Raw genomic sequence first — 20413 nt, 5'->3', positions numbered from 1 at the left:
GATGCTAATAGGATCACATCACATTATGCATATTTTCAGCTAAACACTGCTAGGCAGACACACATCAGCAATGCCCACACATGTCATATAATAGGCAGTTTGGGCCTTTCACACAGCAAGAGCGGTGAAGCCAGAACAGCAAGTATCTGCAAAGTGCAAGTCAAATTGCAGAGGATGCTTTGTAAAGGCAAGATTGTGCAAGCAAACAGGGAAGGGATTACAACCGTTCTCCCTTGGTCAGGAATTTACATCTCTGGCCAAGGAAAACTCTGGGCTAGTTTCTTTCCAGACTTATAGCTTAATTATCCTATCCTGACAGAGATGTCTCTCAGGAAAGCTCCATGGCTCCTGATTCCCAAATTAGTAGATCTCAAATAGTTTACTGTTTAGCGTCACAAGCAGCATTGTGTCTTTGTTGAAGACAGATTTTTAAATTCAAGGGCCATAATAAACTAGATGAGGGTGAACAAGTCAAGCGATGGCACAATCCTAAACAGAGTTACGCCCTTCTAAACCCACTTGGAAAGGTGTAACTCTATTTAGAACTGAACTGCAGATCCACGTACAACCTGATAGTTCAATCCCTAATCAGGAAACTACCCTTTTCATACACTCCTCTAATAAAATTGTACTGCTAGCAGCCTGATAATAGAGCTGTAGTATTCCACTGACCTACTGCTGACTTCCCATATCAATACTTGAATGTGTATACCACTCTGTGTTGAAATGAACAATAGCAAGGGTTGCCAACCTCCAGGTGGGACCTGGAGATCTCCCAGAATTAAAACTGACCTTCAGACTACAGAGATCAGTTCCCCTGGAGCACACGGCAACTTTGGACGTTGGGCTCTATGGCATGATACCCTGCTGAGGTTGCTCCTAACCCCACCTTCCCCAGGCTCCACCCACAAATCTCCAGGAATTTTGGATTCCAGAGTTGGTGATCCTAACAATGTCTGTTTTTCTATCCCATTCTGGAAAGCGAGAAAAATACCCATCACCTTTAGTAAAGGGTTCTGACAAAACATGATATTGCGGGAGTAAATTCTCATAGCAAACAAAATTCATCCCATCTGAGAAGTGTTCCTTGTAGTATATCAGAAATATTTCCAGATGGTAGTTACTAATAATATGCATACATTAAGGACTTCTACACATTTGCCAGCTTCTGTGCTCACAAATAGATAGTTGCTCTCAGAGAGACAGTTGACTATACGCGGCGACATTTTTCAAACCTTTATCAAGGTGATTTGAAATCCTTCTAGAGAGATGCAAAGCTGATGAAGCCTTTTTGGTGAAACACAAAGATTATCTGGGATCTGTGTTCTGTCCTGAGATTCTGAACTACTTCTTGTGAATTTGAACCATATTTGGATTGTGGTCCCTACCGCACGGTTTACATTTCCTTTTTAAGGGACTTAGTTCGACTTCAAGACTGTGAGTTAAACCAAGAGAGGGCTCCTTGGCTCCCGATTAAATCATTGTTCCACTCCACTTCGAAAAGACTTTTTCTCTACTGATTTTGCACAAGTGAACTGTGGGACCATGTTAGCATACTCATTGTATATAGTGTATATATTTCTAGTGATTGTGTTGTTCAGTATCTGTTGCATTTTGCATTTTGTATTTGTATGTTTGCATGCTCTAGGTAGTGAGGTATTCTTTGCATTCTTGTAATCTTGTTATTAATACACTGTATTTGATTTACAACCAATGTGCCTGCTGGAGGCAGGAGATCTGCCCCCAGTAGGCCTTGCCTGCCAGCACCCCAGCAGATGGAAGGAGAAAGGGGAAACAAATAAAAATGGCACTTGTAAATGGAGTGATGTCCACTTCTGGGAAAATCCAGAAAATGGTACGCAGGCAGGCCCGTGTTCGCTTCTCAAGAGGCTATTGACCATAACAGTGAGGATAACAGAAACTAGTTTCTGATTTATCAGCCCGTTGCACAAGCGGCTTGTTTCTTGCTGACACTCCAAGGCACCCCCCCTCCCTGGAATGAGGAGCAGCAGCGATAGCAAAAACCCAGCACCGCCCAACTGTTTCTTTCTTTTTAGAGAGCAGGAACATTAGTCATTACCACACGGCCTCCTGGGCGTGCTGAGGCAGCCCCATGGAGCTATTTGGCTTTCTGCATTTTAGCCATCTGACCTAATCGAAAGAAAGTCACAGCAAATGCAAAATTATTCATGCTTTACAATGCATGCTATGATCAGTTACAGTAGGAAACCACAAGGTATTTGTAAATATTAGGCTGACCCACCTTTACTGTTAGTCAGACCAACCCAAGAACTGAATTCCATCTGAAATGAACAGCTACCAGCTCATGAAGCCCTTCCTTGTTATCTGTCAGTCTCCATGTCATTCAGTAAGTGTTCCTTTCTAAATTCACATAATTACAGAGTGTTCTGTGTTTGGTTGGCGATGCTGCCTCATGCATGTGAGATAAGGAGAAATGTTCCCACACGTTCTGGGATTCTCGCCAGAATCAATCCATCTCCTTCCCTAGGCTCAAGGCTCTACGTAGTGGATCTTTTCTTTGATCATACCTCCATCGAAAGGTTTCCTGCCAAGGCTTACCACTTAAGAGTCAAGGTGATGCAGTAGTTAGATTAGGCTATAGGAGACCCAGATTCTAATCCCCACTCTGCCATAGAAGATCACTGGGTGACCTTGGGTCTAGGGTTGCCAGGTACCTCTTCGCCACTCATAGGAGGTTTTGGGGGCAGAGCCTGAGGAGGGTAGGGTTTGGGGAGGGGAGGGACGTCAATGCCATAGAGTCTATTGGCCAAAGCAGCCATTTTCTCCCAGTGAACTGATCTCTATCGGCTGGAGATCAGTTGTAAAAGTGGGAGAGCTCCAGCTAGTACCTGGAGGTTGGCAACCCTACTTGGGCCAGTTACACACTCTCAGCCTAACCTACGGACTAGGATTGTTGCGAGGATAGGATGGAGGAGAGGAGAAGGATCTAATCCACTTTGGGTCCACCCTGGGTGAAAGGTAAGTATAAATTAAGTAAATAAATCAACTACACTTGTTTTAAAATCCTCATTTTGATGGAGAACTTTATCCTGAAAGTATGTTTTGTGCTACCCTCTGTGTAACTGTCTTCCTGTAATTAATTGGTGTTCTTATCTGACTTTAACAAGCATGTTTGGAGACCATCCAAGGCTGGTCAGAAGTTATCCAGGATCGTAAAGCCATGATCCCTCAGCTCTTTTTGTTTAGTTCCTTTAAAGTACTAATTCAGAAAGTGATTTGTCTGCTCGTCAGCTGCTCAAATGCCATCTCTGATGAGAGGGAAGCCAAGTTTGCTTCTGACAAAAACATTTTTTTGCATTAAATACTGATTTTGCTTAAAAGCCAAGGTGATTTTTATCACCACAATTTAAAAAAGATGTAGACAAGCTGGAACGTGTCCAGAGGAGGGCAACAAAGATGGTGAGGGGTCTGGAGACCAAGCCTATGAGGAAAGGTTGAAGGAGCTGGGTATGTTTAGCCTGAAGAGGAGAAGACTGAGAGGGGGTATGATAACCATGCTCAAGTACTCGAAGGGCTGTCATATTGAGGATGGTGCCGAGTTGTTTTCTGTTGCCCAAGAAGGTCGGACCAGAACCAACGGGTTGAAATTAAATCAAAGAGTTTCCGTCTAGACATTAGGAAGAATTTCCTAACAGTTAGAGCGGTTCCTCAGTGGAACAGGCTTCCTCGGGAGGTGGTAAGCTCTCCTTCCCTGGAGGTTTTTGAGCAGAGGTTAGATGGCCATCTGTCAGCAATGCTGATTCTGTGACCTTCTGTGACCTGAGAGGGAGGGCATCTTGGCCATCTTCTGGTCACTAGATGTGTGGGGAGGTAGTTGTGAATTTCCTGCATTGTGCAGGAGGATGGACTTGATGACCCTGGTGGTCCCTTCCAACTCTATGATTCTATGAGTCTAATAAAACAACATCATAAAATCCAGTTTTAAAAGGAAAAAAATACTTCAGTACAAAAAAGTTCTCACACACACACAAATCACATACAAATAACTCTCCAGCAATAGACTCTACTTATCAAAAAATACTCAAAGGCAAATCCCACAAACACATACTCCATGTTGTCCCCTTAAGAAAAGTCCTGATCAAAAAAGAACCTATTTTATTTTACAAAATAAAAATCAAATACTCTTCTACACTGGAAATGAAGTTTTGCTCCTTGGCTAAAGCCTTCTGGTTTGGATAAGGCAAAATTTTAAGTCCTAGCTAGTGTGCATTGGCGTCACATGTTTTCTGTGCCTAATCCTGAGCGATTTGTCTTTAACAGCCCTAGTTTATTATTGATTATCTTCTACCTTTTATTTTCAACAGAAAAACTCAAGGTAGCTAACAGAAATAGGGAAACAGAGGCCTTTATGCAGGGTGATCACGCCCGCCCCCCCGCGCGACTACTTCGGGGCTTTGTTTTCATTATGCACGTCTTTTCCCTTAGAAGTCACTTTGCTGTCTCCCCGCATTTTCCAGAAAAGTTCTTAAATATAGTAGGGGCTATAAACATAATTGGAAGCGCTGCCTGCTGGGAACTGTAGAATAGTGGGACAGGGAACACGAAGTATGTAGGGTTTCCAGGCTGGCCCCGTGGTGCTGTTGGGGTATAGGGTTGCCAGGCAGTGCATGGGGTTGTGTGCGAGGGCAAAGAGTCAGAAGAAAAAATTAAAGGAAAAATAAAGCCTCACCTACTTACTGGAAGCTCTGACGGTAGAGTTTCTGGCAATTGCTAAAGCAACCCTTATCACTTCTGAGTATATCTAGGAATAGCCAGGAACTCTACGGTCAGAACTTCTGGTAAGTATCTGAGGCCTTATTTTTATTTTTAGAACGATCGTGCCCCCCCTTTGGCCCCAGTTTCCACCCACTGATCAGTTGAACATTAGCAGACAAGGGCTATAATGGGCAGAAGAACTCCCACCTTAAGCGGACCAATGGGAACCCTAATCTGCGTCATCCCAGTGCACTGTTGTCATTATTGGTAAAAACCAGAAGTCGTTGGAAATAAAAAGATTTATTTCTTTAAACAGATTTAAGTTTTGAATAAAAAGAAACCCAACTTCACAATTGAAAGCAAGAGATTTTTAATTATTTTTGCAGCAAAAATAAAGAGATGAGACATTTTTCTAATATGCTAGAATTAAATTAATTAAAATCTTACACATCCCACAAAGTGACATCATGGGATGCTCTAGGATTCACAAAAACTCTATGGTATGATGGCACCATGTTGACATTATGGCAGTTCACATCCCAACCCCAAATTTCCTCCCACTGTAGGGTTGCCAGGTCCTTCCTGGCAACTGGCAGGAGCTGTTGGGAGGTGGGTACAGGGGGCAGAAATCTGACCCCTGTGCGATGATGTCACTTCTGGCACAATGTGGAAGTGCTGGCATTGCACCGGGGGATGATCTAACACTTGCCCCAAAACTCTTTGGTTTCCAGAGTTTTGGGAAGAATGATAGAGCATCGTACCGGAAGTGATGTCATCGTGCAGAGGGCACAGTTCTCTGCTCCCCCTTTCAGCCCGACAGAGATCACTCCACCCCTTTCTGCCAGCCTGCTTCTGCCCATCGAACATCTGAGTGTCAGCAGGCAGCAGCTGGAATCCCCAGGAGATTGCCTTCCTTTACCGGGCACCTGGGAACCCTATCCCACTGGTACTTCTGGGTAGGGTTGCCAGGTCCCTCTTTGCCACCGGCGGTAGGTTTGTGGGGCGGAGCCTGAGGAGGGCGGGGTTTGGGGAGGGGTGGGACTTCAATGCCATTGAGTCCAATTGCCAACGTGACCATTTTCTCCAGGTGAACTGATCTCTATCAGCTGGAGATCAGTTGTAATAGCAGGAGATCTCCAGCTAGTATCTGGCAGTTGGCAACCCTACTTCTGGGGCTGGTGGGGAAACTAACATGTTGGTGCTGGAAGTGATGTCCTCATGTCACCAGCTACCCAGGAACTCTCTGGTATTTGGGCAAAAACTCTATGGTAGTTGCCATTTGTACCATACAGGATTTGCCCAAATACCAGAGTGTTCCCACATTGTAGGTGACCAAATGACATTACTTCCAGCACATGCCAGAAGCAACGTTGCCCTCTTGCCAGTGCCAATGCTGAGATGCTGGTGTAAGGCCTCCTCCACTGCCGATTAGTCCCCCTGCTGGCCAGCTGATGAGGGGGAAGCGTCCTGTGCATCAGCAACATCCCGAATGACGCAATGCTCCCCAGGGGAACATATTGTTTTTTAAAAAGTGCAGACAGGGTGAAACGTTCTCAGGGGAAAGGAATACAGCGGCAAAAGAGGTGGCATGCCCATGAGGATAAACTGTTGTAAGTTATTTGTGCGGAAACGTGAAGGAATGGAGTGAAGTTGGATCTGTTTAAGATATACTTACAATAAACTTAGTTAGGAAATAAAATTGTACTCAGCTGCTTCTGATATAACAACAATCTTTGTTCCTAAGTGCAAATGTATATTTTTCTTATCTTCCCTTTTACAAAAAAAATCCAGTTCTTACAAAAAAGCGCTACCTCTGCAATTAGTTCTGTATTTGCCTTGTAGTGCCTGTTTGTACCGTCCGAAAGGGATACAGGAAAGTTGTACAGGCGAGAGATGTGAGGTCAGCCTCTGTAACTACATTCCTACACAACTTCCTCTCTGAACATTACAAGGAAGCGGTATACTTGAATGTGGAAGTGATTGCTTGGGGGCTGGCAGATGTTTGTAATATCTGAAGCTACTCCTAACAACATAGGCAATATTAGTCTCCTCACTCCATTCCTTGGAGCTTAAAAGGGAAGTGAGGGAGGCATAAAGATCGAGAGATCCGAACTCTACCGTGACCTGTTATTCAGTCTGTGTTTTGTTGACTGCATCCCAGTGATAATGCATGCGTAACTAAAATGGACAGGCTCATTTTAGTTAATGTTTATGAGTGTTTGGCAGATACGAAGTGTTATTTCTGCTACAGAGTCTAAGAACACAGGTTTGACTTTTTGAGCCTGAAGAATCACATGGTTTTAAGAATCTTGCTTACCTCCAAACTCTAAGCCACCAGGCTTTCTTGCTTTGAAATAATGGCAATTTATTTTTCAAAAACATAGCACTGAAAAGTTTTAAGAAACCAGTGACAATTTAAAACCTCACAACTAAAATAACAAAAATGTCCAAAACATGTAAACTGGATCACAACCAAAACACACACACACACACACACACACACACAGATGTCAGCAATATATACTGGAGTTTTGGTTCAAATTACCTCAAGCCTATGTAGTAGATGCTTCCTATTTCAACAGACATTCTTTATTTTATTGCTTTTTATTCTAGAACATTGCAACTCCATAGGGCATAATGGATCTTTCTCCTTCCAAAATCCAGACTGTTCCCTTGTGTCTAAAAGGTTGATCTGCCAGCCCTAGTGCAAACCGTGATGTCGGATGCCAGGTCCCCCCTCTCCTCTGGCGGGAGGCTTTTGGGACAGAGCTTGGGTGATCGCCGGTTGTAAACTCTCTGAGTGGTAAAGGGCCACTTGCGATGCGGCACTTCCGGGTGTAAACACATTGCAAGGGGCCTTTTACCACTTGAGTTTGAGTGGTATAAGGCCCCTCGCGAGGCGGCACTTCTGGTTGTAAACCGGAAATGATGTGTCGCAGTGTGCACCGCCATGCACGTTTACCTGCCGACCCTCTGTTGGTCGGCAGGCAGAGGGGTGAATTGCCGGGGGTTTGCCCGCCACCACCGGGCAACCCGACGGATGAAGGAAGAATTTCTTGTTCACTCTAACTGTGCTTTTAGCCTCTATCACTGGTTTTATTTCACCATTTCTCTACAGAATTCAGTCTGGTGTACATGATTCTCCTCTCCTCAGTATTATGCTCACAACAACGCTGTGTGATACGTTGTGTGATGCAAAAATACAAACTAAAAAAGGAGATAACATGCAGAATGATTATATAAATGGGTCAAAAGTTAATTTTACCACCTGAGATCTCTCTGGAAAAAAGAATCCCTTTCTTCATGCTGATTAGGGTTACCAGCCTCCAGGTGGGGCCTGGATATCTCCTGTAATTACCGAGATCAGTGCCCCTGGAGGAAATGGCAGCTCTTCAGAGTTTCACAAATTGTTTGTCCAAAAATGTTGTTTATGCTGTCCTCTGCCCATGTTCAAAAATGTACGTTGGTTCGACATCACGCCAATTAAAAATACGTATTAGTGAGCATCGAACGAGAATCCGCTCAAAAATAATGGAGGCGCCGCTCACGGAGCATTGTTTAAAATTTGGTCATTCTGAGAACGACATTCGTTTTTTTGCCTTATGGCAATACCGACCGAAACGATACCACCAGGAGGATGTTATGAAAATATTACATCAACAAGAATTACGGTATATCTATCGCTTTAAAACATTGTCCCCCTCAGGATTAAACAATGAGTTCGATTTGTCTAGCTTCCTGTAAGGACCTGATTCCTTGTAGCTGACTGAGTCAGAATACTTGTTAAAATGAAGGAGTAGAGTGATTAAATGCACCAGCCTACAGAGATAGATTGATACCCGTGTGGGTTGCTGGTCGTGTTATTGGTAAGCTGAAACCTTTGTTTTTCTTCCGTATTCAGATTGTAAGTATTGGGCTCCTTTTGCAATTATTGGGTTCTTTATGCAACAGTTTTTCTTTCAGAGGTCTTTGTACCCGTGGAAATATTGCCTTAAAACAAATGTACAACTGATGAAGCAAGTTTGCGAAACGTGCACAGACTCCGGAAGTGGCGTTTTGTTGTTCTTTATATATTTTTTCGTTTGGACTTTTTACAACTGAAACAGGAGTCCTGGAACTTACCTTTACGTTTTTGGAAGGACTAATAGGCAACCGCTGTTGCCAGAACAACCAGGAAAACCTATGGTGAACTCTAACCTGTTTTTGTTGGACTCTTCCTTTAAATATTAGGCTGCTGTTATGTGATATTAAGCCTTATTTCTGTTATACTTCATATGGAATTATGTCGTTCTGCACACATGCATATTTATTCTAAGTTGTGGTGAATTTCTTGAGAATGGTAAAATTTAACTTCATTAATTGAATGAGCTGTGGTGCTGTTTATTTTCTTCAGCCTCCAGGTAGTAGCTGGAGTTCTCCTGCTATTACAACTGATTTCCAGTCGATAGAGATCAGTTCCCCTGGAGAAAATGGCCACTTTGGCAATTGGACTTTATGGCATTGAAGTCCCTCCCCAACCACGCCCTCCTCAGGCTCCGCCCCCAAAACCTCCCACCAGTGGTGAAGAGGGACCTGGCAACCCTAATTACATCCCTGCTGAGTTCCATACCCTCCTAAACTCCACCATCCTCAGGCTCTGTCCCCAAATCTCCAGGAATTTCCCAAACTGGAGTTGGCAATCCTAAAGCGAATGTATTATATGTATCAAGTTTTTGCACAAAAAGGCAGCAGCTATTCCAGCTTTACATATAGAGGAAAAGCAATGTAAACAGCTTTTGGCCAGATATGCTCTTGAGTTAAGATCTCTTCTAGGAGAGGATCTAAGGCGGGTTAGACTCCAGTCCCACTTAACTTTTCATTTCTCTCAAGAACAAAAGGTAACCGCGTGAAGGCAGAAGTAGAACCTTTGCTGGGAATGTGGCACTTGCCAACTGTGCCATCCTAAGCTGAGTGACATTCTTCTAAACCAGTGGACTTTGGTGGACTCAGAAGGGTGTAAAATGTTTCAAATGGCACTTAGTCTTTCTTATGAAGTGGTACTTAGAATATATGTATGGTCTTAGGAATGCCCTGTAAATAAGTCCATGGCAAGGAACTCAAGTCATCTTACAAAGGGAACATGTAAGTATTCCAAGCTGGAAATTAATTGTAGGAAGTGAAATATTCCAGCTGTCTTGAATTTTGGCATGCTTCCTCTGGGGCATGTGGAACGTAACTGCCCTTTTTTCACATCTGTGATGTGGGGAATCTAAATATTTCTTGTGGCGGGGCTTCTCTCATTTCCCCAAGACTGCAACTGTAACATTTTGTCACTGGAAAACTGCAGTTCTGTACTCCATGCTGATAGTGTGTCAGTTGTGCTAGCAAACAGTGGGGAATATGATTGTGTTGATGTCACCGGCATTGGAAAATATTGTCTTGTAATTAGTTTTGGATTAAGGAAATAAATGCATGGGACAGATAGTGCCTATCAGCTTCCTGGTGATGAGCAAAACCTCCCGCAATCCAACTCCATTTTGTGAACATCGCTTTACATCCGAGTGCTGTTTGCTCACTCACAGTGTACTCATATGGCATTTTGACAACAGCTACCTTCCTTGCAGCACCAACATCCCCCCATTTCATGAACTTATTAAAATGCTTTCATTCATTCTAAGCAGAAGTGTTTGCCTATCCAACAGTGTCTCACAAATATTTCCTTATTTTTTTAAAATAAAAACCAACAGCATGACAAAACTGTTATCCTTTCCTCCTCCATTCCACAGGCAAAGGATATGTACAGGTGACAAACTGTGCCATCCTCAGCAGAGGTATGCCCTTCTAAGGATGGCAGGGTAGCATTAATTCTTCATTATTTATTTACTTCATTTATACCCCACCATTCTCCCCAATGGGGACCCAAAGCAGCTTACATCTGTTTCCTCACAACAACCCTGTGAAGTAGGGTAGGCTGTGTGACTGACCCGAAGTCACCCAGCAAGTTTCTATGACAGAACAGGGATTCAAACCTGGGACTCCCAGATCTTAGTCTGACACTTTAACCACTATTCTACACTGGCATGAGTATCTGCCCACTAGAGATAAAATTCGGTGTTCTAAATGACTGGAAAGATTCTTCAGGGCTGCACTCCATGTTGCATTGTATATGGGTCTGGTTGTACTAATGCTGCATTGTATATGGGTGTCTGTTGGGAGGGGAAGGTGATTGTAAGCCGGTTTAAGTCTCCCTTAAGTGGTAGAGAAAGTCGGCATATAAAAACCAGCTCTTCTTTTTTTCTTCTTCTAATGTGTACTGATGGGCTACATGTGAGTTTCCCCAGTAAGGCAAATAATGTTTCCCCAGGGCCATTTTAGGTTAGGAAAATAGCATGGTTCCAATCCAAATCAGATCCCCACATACCTGGGAAATAATTATTAGATCCAGACTAACGTTTCCACAGGGACAAGGACCTCTGTCCACAGAGCACCATTTCCCTGCCTTTGACCTGTCCCATGGCGGCCCAAAATGTCCCCCTGAACTCTTGTTGCTGGGTGAGAGGGGACCTACAGGAACAGGAGGGGCATTTTGGGCTGCCATGGGAAGGAGAGGGGGCCAAAAAGATGTTCCATGCTCTTCCAGAAACATTATTCTGGATCCAACCCTAAGCTTCAACACAGAACTCCCAAAGTTCATCTGATTGATAAGACCTGGGATGAATCCATAAACACTGCACCATGCAACTTGGGCCTAACTACACATCACACAGTCCTTGGGTTGTGCCGAGGTTCACCATGAGGATTTTCCAAAAGACTTGCACCCTGCAGTAAGACAGACAATTCCCCAGTACGTGGGGATCCAGTTTGGATCAGGACCTCTGTGTACAGTGAGTAGGTGAAGCACACATGTGATCGAAAGTCCTCCTGGTGGACCTGGACACGACCAACAGACTATGTAATATGTAGTTAGGCCCTCAGAAACAACTGAACTGGAAGGCAACTGGTTGTTGCCTACTATCATCTTCTTAAGTCCCCAATGTCCCCACAATAGTCTCCGATGGGTAGGCATATCGAAAACCTCCCTTTTGCGCCTTTACCCAACAGAGCAATGAAATATTCGCCAGAAGGAACCACAAATCCAGAAACTTTTCTTCATCCAAAATAATTACTAAATTACTGTCTGCCAACTTGATTTACTCGTCTCTCCCACTTAGGCCAGTTCTTTCATGAACTTTCACATTGCATTGCACATATTATACCATGCAGGATAATGACACCCTTCTCAGAGAAGTATTGAAATAGCAGCAAGGAGAAGTGAAATGTGGCAGCTAGAGTAGGCATTTATGGTGCTGCATTGACAGTGTCCTAGATCTCAAATTCCTATTTTCTGTCAAGGGCTGTGTGTATCTGGATCTCGGCACTAAAAAAGTAGCCAGAAAACTTCTAACTTGCGAACTGAAGAAAGCTATCAGTATTGATGGACTATATTTCTCCTAATGCCTTTCTAATGAAGAAGTGCACGTATTCTGGTAGAAACAGGAAAATGAGAGGGGAGACACAGCATGTATTTTGGTACCACATCCCTGCTCTCCAAGAATACATTTTCCTTTTGATTCCTGAGCTGTCAACAGATGCTGTTCTACCTTTCCAAACGTCTCTCTCAACAAAGTGGACTAGAGAGTTTTTAAAAGGCAAGTTCTGTTTCCTGGTGTTCTGCACTTGTTGGATTCTCGAATAGATTCTTGAATTGCTCTCTATATTCTTCCGCTACCAAGAAGTCAGAAGCACATTGTTTTCAAGATCCCCTTCCATTTTGGGTTCCTTATTACTAAAGCACATAAGCAGTTCACAGTTCTCACAGTACTACACATCATGTAGGTTACTGAGACAGACTTTTCCAAAGCACCCAGGACTTCATGTGCTAGGAACAAAACCAGGGTAAGATTTTAGCAGTCATGCATGCTCTCAATCTTGGTCATACTTCCAAAAAGACTCAACAGCCAGGCAGATATTCAGAGGGGTTTTGCATGCTGAATAGAAGGGGGGACTGTCGCACAGAAGATAAATTAGCACAGGTTGCCCCATGAACTTGGCAATTATTTCTTTTGACGTTTCTGTAGGCAGCATCCTACTCTCGCGTTTATAGTTCCCACTCAGAGATGACCTCTGGACAGTGATCCTTCCCTACTCCTCCAGTTCTGCAGACATTAAAGACAGACTTGAAAGAGTTAACAACTTACTTGGCTTGCTTGCTTGGAGACTTGTTCGGGGAGCTTTTGCTTGGTGAGCCTTTGCCCACCCCTTTGAACATATTGGAAGTAATTTAGCTCCCCTCTCCTGGCGGTTCAAAGGGCTCTTCACAAAAGGGGTGGGTTTATTATAGCTGCTTCTGCCTGCTCGTCTGTTGAGATAGTGTGACAGGAAGGGCTGAGAAGGTCTGCGGATTGTTAAAAGCAGAATCCGGACGGCTCCTCCCCAAGCTGCAGGTGATCAAGAGCAGAGATGAAAACTTGTCTTTAAAAAATAATGACTTGAAAAACCAGTTTATGATTGAATGAGAAGGCCTAGAGGGTGAGTGGGAGACCCCACCCTGGTATTCGGAAGAATGTTTCAGTACAAGCAGAGACATACCCAGCTTTATTGACATGGTTTCTGACAACCATTTCGTGTCTTACCATTTTCTACACAGAGATTAATCCCCAGGTAGGAAATCATGGATACTGTAATATACGATCTGCAGCTTGCTCATCACGAGGGCCCAGATCAAGTAGCCATCATGCCAAAAAAGCTCAATGCAGGTTCATGGTGGGGTCATACTTCATACATTATTACTACCTTTCTTTGAGTTAAAATTAGTTTGGCCGGTACCGAGATGGGAGATTCTAGAATCCTATGTATGCTGAGCTGAGATTGTGAAATGTGAACAACAAACAAGGGCAGAATATTAAACATATTAAGCAGCGCGCGATTCTAAGCATACTGATTATGGGAAACACTTTTCTTAAGGACCTGCTTCAAATTTGAATGCTGTTTAGGGTTGCCAACCTCCAGAGACTAGCTGGAGATCTCCTGCTATTACAACTGATCTACAGCCGATAGGGATCAGTTCACCTGGAGAGAAATGGCCGCTTTGGCAATTGAATTTATGGCATTGAATTCCCACCCCTCTCCAAACCCCACCCTCCTCAGGCTCCACCCCAAAAACCTCCCACTGGTAGCGAAGAGGGACCTGGCAACCCTAATGCTGTTAAATGTCCTCTACTCGCATTGGTTTGGTAGTTGGAAACCAGTTTTCATTATGTTCACCCCTTTGGCAAAATAATAAACATTACCACCTAATTTACTGTTATGCATTATCACCCTTAGTTTCATCCAGAGGACCAAATTGTGGCCTGCTCTGAGCACATCTGTTATAAACAGAAGGTCCTGTGTTCTGCGTGGCAGTGTTGGAGGCCGTAACGCGTTTATTGGTACATAAAATTCTGGGTTGAAACTAGGGTTGCCAACCCTGGGTTGGGCAATTCCTGGACATTTCGGGGGGGTGGAGCCTACGGAGGGCAGGGGTTTAGGGAGGGACTTCAGTGGGGTATGCAAGCATACCTCGGAGACGTTGTGGGTTCGGTTCCAGATCACTACAACAAAGTGAATATCGCAATAAAGCGAGTCACATGAATTTTTTGGTTTCCCAGTGCATATAAAAGTTATCTTTATATTGTAAGTGTGCAATAGCATTATGTTTAAAAAATGTACTATAATAATAATAATAATCTGTTATCTGTTGTGCAGATAGGCCTGATTTAGATGAGTAGCAAAGGCAGATGATCTTCTCTTGCTTGGAGACTATGGTTGAAAACGCATGGCCGTTTTGTTCGGTGATTCTCCCGCTAATGTTGTGAATCTCTGAAGTCAACACGCACGTTAGTCTCTCGTGCACATGATCAACCCACCTCCTTTCGCAACTTTCCCAGGTTTTCCAAGTCCTGCATTGTTGTGATTTAAAAGGAAGGTTTGCGGCAGTTGCCAGAGTTTGCCGGTGTGTTTTAGTGCCTGGGTCAACTCCCCGGTGGGAGACTGCCAAGCCCTAGCAGTAGCGGCGGCACCTTTCCGCCCTCCGGACCCTGTGGCCTCTCTCTCTCTCCCTTCTCCTGCACCTCCACCTGCCACCCGCTTCCCCTCACCCCCACCCGGGGGATGGCAGAGTGACAGTGGCTCCTTCCACCAGTCACCACCGCCTCCAACCACCGCCGGCTCCCCCTCGCCTGCACCTGGGGGACGACAAAGTGAAGGAAGCTCCTTCCACCCATTGCTGCCGGCTTTCTGCCCCCAGACCACGTGGCCTCTCTCTCTCCTCCCTCTTTTGCACCTCCACCCACCATCGGCTTCCCCTCGCCTCCCCCCGGGGAACAGCAGGCTGGAGGAGTGCAGAGCAATGGTGGCGCCTACCGGTGCTGCTTCTTGCCATGCGTTGAATTTTTCAAATGTGGGATCAACAAACAGGGACAAAACAAATAGGACTAAGCCATGCGTTAATGGCCTATATCTACAAGGGCTATGGATCTCTGATGTGCAAACTGAGCACACACAAGCCTTTTATGCAGAGATGTTTCCCTGTGGTCACCCCTGCCAAGTGCTTCAGGGCTTCCTTTTGATTATTCATGCCTTTTCTGCCAGTATTGGTATTGCCAGTCAGAGGTCGCCTCGCTCTCCCCGCGCATTTTGCCTGTGTTTTCCAGATGCTGTTTTAGCCAGAATCTGGAAAATGCGGGCAAAATGCACAGGGAGAGCGAGGCAACCTCTGATGGACGGAAAAGGCGTGCATAATCAAAAAGAAGCCCCGAAGCAGTCGGTGGGGGTGACTGCAGAGAAACATCCCTGCATAAAAGGCCACAGATGCTTTGCAAAGATTACAACAAAATACCAGTAAGATGCTGAGCCCATCCATTGTCACATAGGGAAGCTCTGTTTCCTCATCAGCATCACATTTAAATCATGCCTATCTGCAATGTGGTGACAAGAGACGACTGGCAATATCTGATTGCCTTTCCAGCCATTTCCTATAGATAAGTGCAGTGGTCATTAGGACCTGTTTTCTTAATTGTAAATGTGTGGGTTGAGAAGTTGCAGTATTTGCTGTTCTCCCAATTCGCATACAATTCACAGCAAAGCCAATATTGGTGGCCGAAGACAATGCACAGACTGACAGGTAAAGTGGCATCTGAAGCTCCTCTCGAAAAGGCTATGAAATCAAATCTCAGTGGTCATTTCCTACCACTAGCTGGATCAAGGCTGGCACACTGTTAAACACAAATGTTTTGCCAAGCACCTTTCGGCTCTGACAGGCAAAAGTCCCTGTGCTGGGCGTGCAGGAAAAATGCAACTAACCTGAAACTTGAATTCAAAACATGCCAAGCATCTGAGTTGAAAGGAGTGACGTTTGCCAGGGAAATATTAGGGTGTGGCTTCATTGAAGGGCACAATGAACGTGGAGTTCAAATAGTTTCTTTGTGCGGTTACAGGAGTCCTTTTCTGGGCCAAGAATGCAGAGAGAACAGGCTGAAGAGGCAAGAGCGCTGCTTTGATCTGGGTGACAATTACTAAAAAGATTCATGGGCATTTTGAAAACAACAACCCTTTTGTTCGTTGCTGGGGAAAGGAAATTTGAGCACCTTGGTGCAAATGAGTATTTCTGATGCCTTCTGTGTCCGTTTAATATCTAATTCCATGAATTTCGAAATAATCCAAAAAGAGGGAGTTAAAGCTGGTCTGCTCTTTTCTTATATTAAAGCTGCAATCCTAAAAGGGGGAGGCAAATTCCTTAGGAGGTGGTATGACCCGCGGCAGCGTAAGTGCCCATTTAACCCAGGATAAGGGGCACTTATGCCATCATGGGTGGCATCCACGCCAGCTAGGGTTGCCAGGTCTCTCTTCACCACTGGCAGGAGGTTTTTGGGGTGGAGCCTGAGGAGGGCGGGGTTTGGGGAGGGGAGGGACTTCAATGCCACAGAGTCCAATTACCAAAGCGGACATTTTCTCCAGGTGAACTGATCTCTGTCGACTGGAGATCAGTTGTAATAGCAGATCTCCAGCAAATACCCGGAGGTTGGCAATCCTATCTGCTTAACAGGGTGCCTTTTAAAATTACACATTGTTTAAAATATTTTCTTACATACACACACTTCAGTCACACAGTGAAGATCTTTGCGCTGTGGTGACAGCTACAATTTTTAAAATCTGCACAGCCAATCAGACCTCTAGTGGCCAATGAGAAGCCCTGCTGGGCAAAAGCCACACCTGCCCCATCCCACTTTCTAAGAATGCTTGGTGGCCACTGAGAAAGGTGTCGGCTGGCACCACGGCACCCATGGCTGCTATGTTGGGGACCGCTAGATTTTCCAAAATAATGACTTGCTGAAAGCTGGGAGACTACAATATCACGCCACTCTCCTTTTTCTTCTCTTTAGCAACTGGAGCTGGCCACGGAAACAAAGTATTGGGTCACTGAACAGAGCATTGCCAGAGCGAACATGATTTAGCGGTTAGGCTAGGATCTGCAGATCTCGGTTTGAATCCTGCTCTGCCACAGAAGCTTTCTGGGTGACCTGGAGCTAGTCGCACACACTCTGCCTAGCCTACCTCACAGGGTCATTGTTGTGAGTATAAAATGGAGAAAAGGAGAACAATGCAAGTTTAGGCTCCCATTGGAGAGATAAGTGGGGTATAAATATTTAAATAAATATCCCTGGCTGATTATATCATCATCATTCCAATTTCCAGAATACCCAGAATAGTTGAAGCACAGGATGAGATGAGGTTAAAGTTGATTGTAACATGTACACTTTGAAATGTGGTGTTGGAGGAGAGTGTTACGGATTCCGTGGACTGCCAAAAAAACAAATCAGTGGGTTATAGATCAAATCAAACCTGAACTGACCCTAGAAGCTAAAATGACTAAACTGAGGCTATCGTATTTTGGTCACATCATGAGACGACAAGAGTCACTGGAAAAGACAATCATTTTAGGAAAAGTTGAGGGCAGCAGGAAAGAGGAAGACCCAACAAGAGATGGACTGACTCAATAAAGGAAGCCACAGCTCTCAATTTGAAGGATCTGAGCAAGGCTGTCAAAGATAGGACATTTTGGAGGACTTTCATTCATAGGGTCGCCGTGAGTTGGAAGCGACTTGACGGCAACACACACACAACATGTACCCTGGCAATTATGTATTTGGACATTGAAGCTGGTCTTCTGCAGTCTAACACAACTCACACTCTGAATTATCACTCTCAGTTTAGTTCATGCCACCAGAAGCATGAGGAAGCATTCTCTTCTGGTATTTCTGGTCTGATTTATATACATGTTACACTACTTGACATCTCATGACTTGATTATTCAAGCACTTGACTCCTCCTAGCTGAATGTGTGAACTAATGGGAGAGGTAATAATGGATTATATGAAAGCTGTGTATGTTAGCAGTTTCTGTTAGCAGTTTCATACATGCAAGTGATGTTGCATACATGGAGTGAAAAACATGTATGTGGGAACTAGGCATTAGATTACTAAATATTCCATGGAGAAATAAATGGGATAGGTCGCTTTTGGAATTCTGTCCCATATTGGGTCAGATCAAAATTCAACCACACTAATAGCATTTTGCTCCTAGTGGCTAATATAATGAATAAATAACACGCACAAGCAACTTTGAACTGACCCGCCCATTCCGTTCCTCCCAGTGCATTCTGGGAATCAGAAAGCACCTGCCACTTAGAGATTATCTCCAAATGTTTGATGGGTAACCTAAAGATGGTATTAGGGCAACCAGCAGAACTGGCTCAGCTGCAATGTCAGTAACTTTCTACGCACACTGGGCAGAAACCCTTGCAGTCTGTACTCGTTTAGCAGGATTTGAACTAAAATAAGTCAGCCTCTTGGGTGGCGCACACAAAACCTCTGAGACACCCACTGAAAGCAAGTACAAAAGATTTTGAGTGAACAGACGTTTCAAAGAATTCTAGGGTTTTGGTCACTCACTGCGCATTTACATCTTCCTCAGGCAAGGCTCAAGAAATGTTTTTGTGATATGTGGAGCACTAGAAGGGTTTCATAGTTGTTGGAAGACAACTGGATCGTGCAAGACTGGACAAACAGCCACCTTCGAACCAGATTATTATGTGATTTAAGACGACAGTTATACCCACAAGTCTTTCCCTGTTTGCTCTTGAGCCCTCAGAGATTAAAGAAAATCTGTATTAACATGTCGTCTAGCTGTTGGCATGGAAAAGCAGCTATGCTTTTACTATCTGTGTTTGGTTAATATGTTCTTACATGCAGAATTAGTGGTGGCTTGGTCTGGAACTACTCCTATCTCAGATTATCTCCACACTGGCTCCACCTGATGATGGCGACCCAGGAAAGCTCATTGCTGCCCACCCTCCCCACGTGGCCGTTGTGGTCTTTCACATTTAAAGTAACACCTGAAATGCCAGCACTCCCCCCTCCCCCAATCACTTTGGGAAGAAGCTTATGTAGACACCGACCTTAATTCAGTTAAGGATTCAGAGCTGAAAGGGAAGTGACAGGGCGTCGATAACATCTGTGCTTGATCCATAACCCTGTTTGCGGGCTTCATGCCTGGTGGGCGCTGCAGAGCTGGTGCAGGGGTCCCAGAAGCACTGAAATGCCGCTGGAGGCTGGCGTGGGGTTGGTGAGGCTCTCTGGGACGGGCGCGCTCCAAAGCAGCTCCATGTGGGACTACTGAGAAAGGCAGATCATACTCCTGTGGCTTGGAGCATGTGGGCTGGCTGCCTGGCTCGGAAAATTCAAACGGGCCAATCGGTATGTTCAAAAGAAAGTGCTTCTTTTGAGGTGGGGGCCTCATTCTCCCCTTCTAGTTATAAAGCTTGGCACCTAAATGTGTTTACTCTGTATTGTAGACCTATTGATTTCAGAGAAATGAAATGAGTGAATGAGCAATGAAATGCACATACAGAAAAAGAAGAATCGGTGGAGGTGGGGGTGGTGGTAGTCCAATGCTCCAGCATTCCTGTGCTAGTCAAAACACAATACATTAAAAAAATTAAAGAGCAGGAGGGGATGGGCAACAAAGTGGGTGTGGACAACGGAGGGGTGTAGAAATGAATAACACCTCAAACATGTCTGTACCTCAGGGGAAGTTGTCTTTAAAATGGAGAAAAGGAAAACATCACTTTGTAAGTGTTTGCTCATAACACCGACATTAAATGATTGCAAAACATTTCCAATACCTAATGGAGGGAAAATGGTGCGGACATGAGAAAATAAAACGTTTCATTAGACACTGCAAAAACTTAATGCGGAAACGGCCATTGTCTAAAAACTAACATTCCAGTCCTTTAAATATCTGAATATATTGCACTTTTGAAAAGGGAAGATTTATTAGAAAATATGAAATAGATGCTGTGTTGGAGGGGAGATTTAAGGGGATTCCATACTCTGAAAGATTATGTTCATGCTCATTGGGGGAGGTGGAAATAACTGAGCATATTATTCTGAGATGTCCACATCACAGGGAGGCCAGATTAAAATATCTTCAGCCTGTGCTTGATGGCTTTCTGGGAGAATTCGATTAAATTAAATTGGAAAACTTACTGTCTGATAAAAATTCCTGGGCATCCAGACAAGCTGCTAAATTTTGCCTAGGGATATGTAAGACTTGGGGAACG

The 20413-nt window shown here is 44.3% G+C and overlaps 1 protein-coding gene across 1 annotated transcript in view; it reads right to left on the bottom strand.

Annotated features, from left to right (window-relative positions):
- The window catches only part of EVPL (envoplakin), a 53509-nt gene extending 40372 nt beyond the window's left edge, over positions 1-13137 (bottom strand). Inside the window, exon 1 of the mRNA XM_056856891.1 lies at positions 12954-13137. Coding sequence (XP_056712869.1) covers positions 12954-13024 — 71 coding nt within the window. The 5' untranslated portion in view covers positions 13025-13137. The remainder of the gene's footprint in view (positions 1-12953) is intronic.
- Positions 13138-20413: the final 7276 nt, after the last annotated feature.

The sequence above is a fragment of the Euleptes europaea genome, chromosome 1, assembly GCF_029931775.1.
Source record: "Euleptes europaea isolate rEulEur1 chromosome 1, rEulEur1.hap1, whole genome shotgun sequence".
NCBI lineage: Eukaryota > Metazoa > Chordata > Lepidosauria > Squamata > Sphaerodactylidae > Euleptes > Euleptes europaea.
The sequence above is the reverse complement of the archived record's forward strand: the minus strand, read 5'-3'. Positions and strand labels throughout refer to the sequence as shown.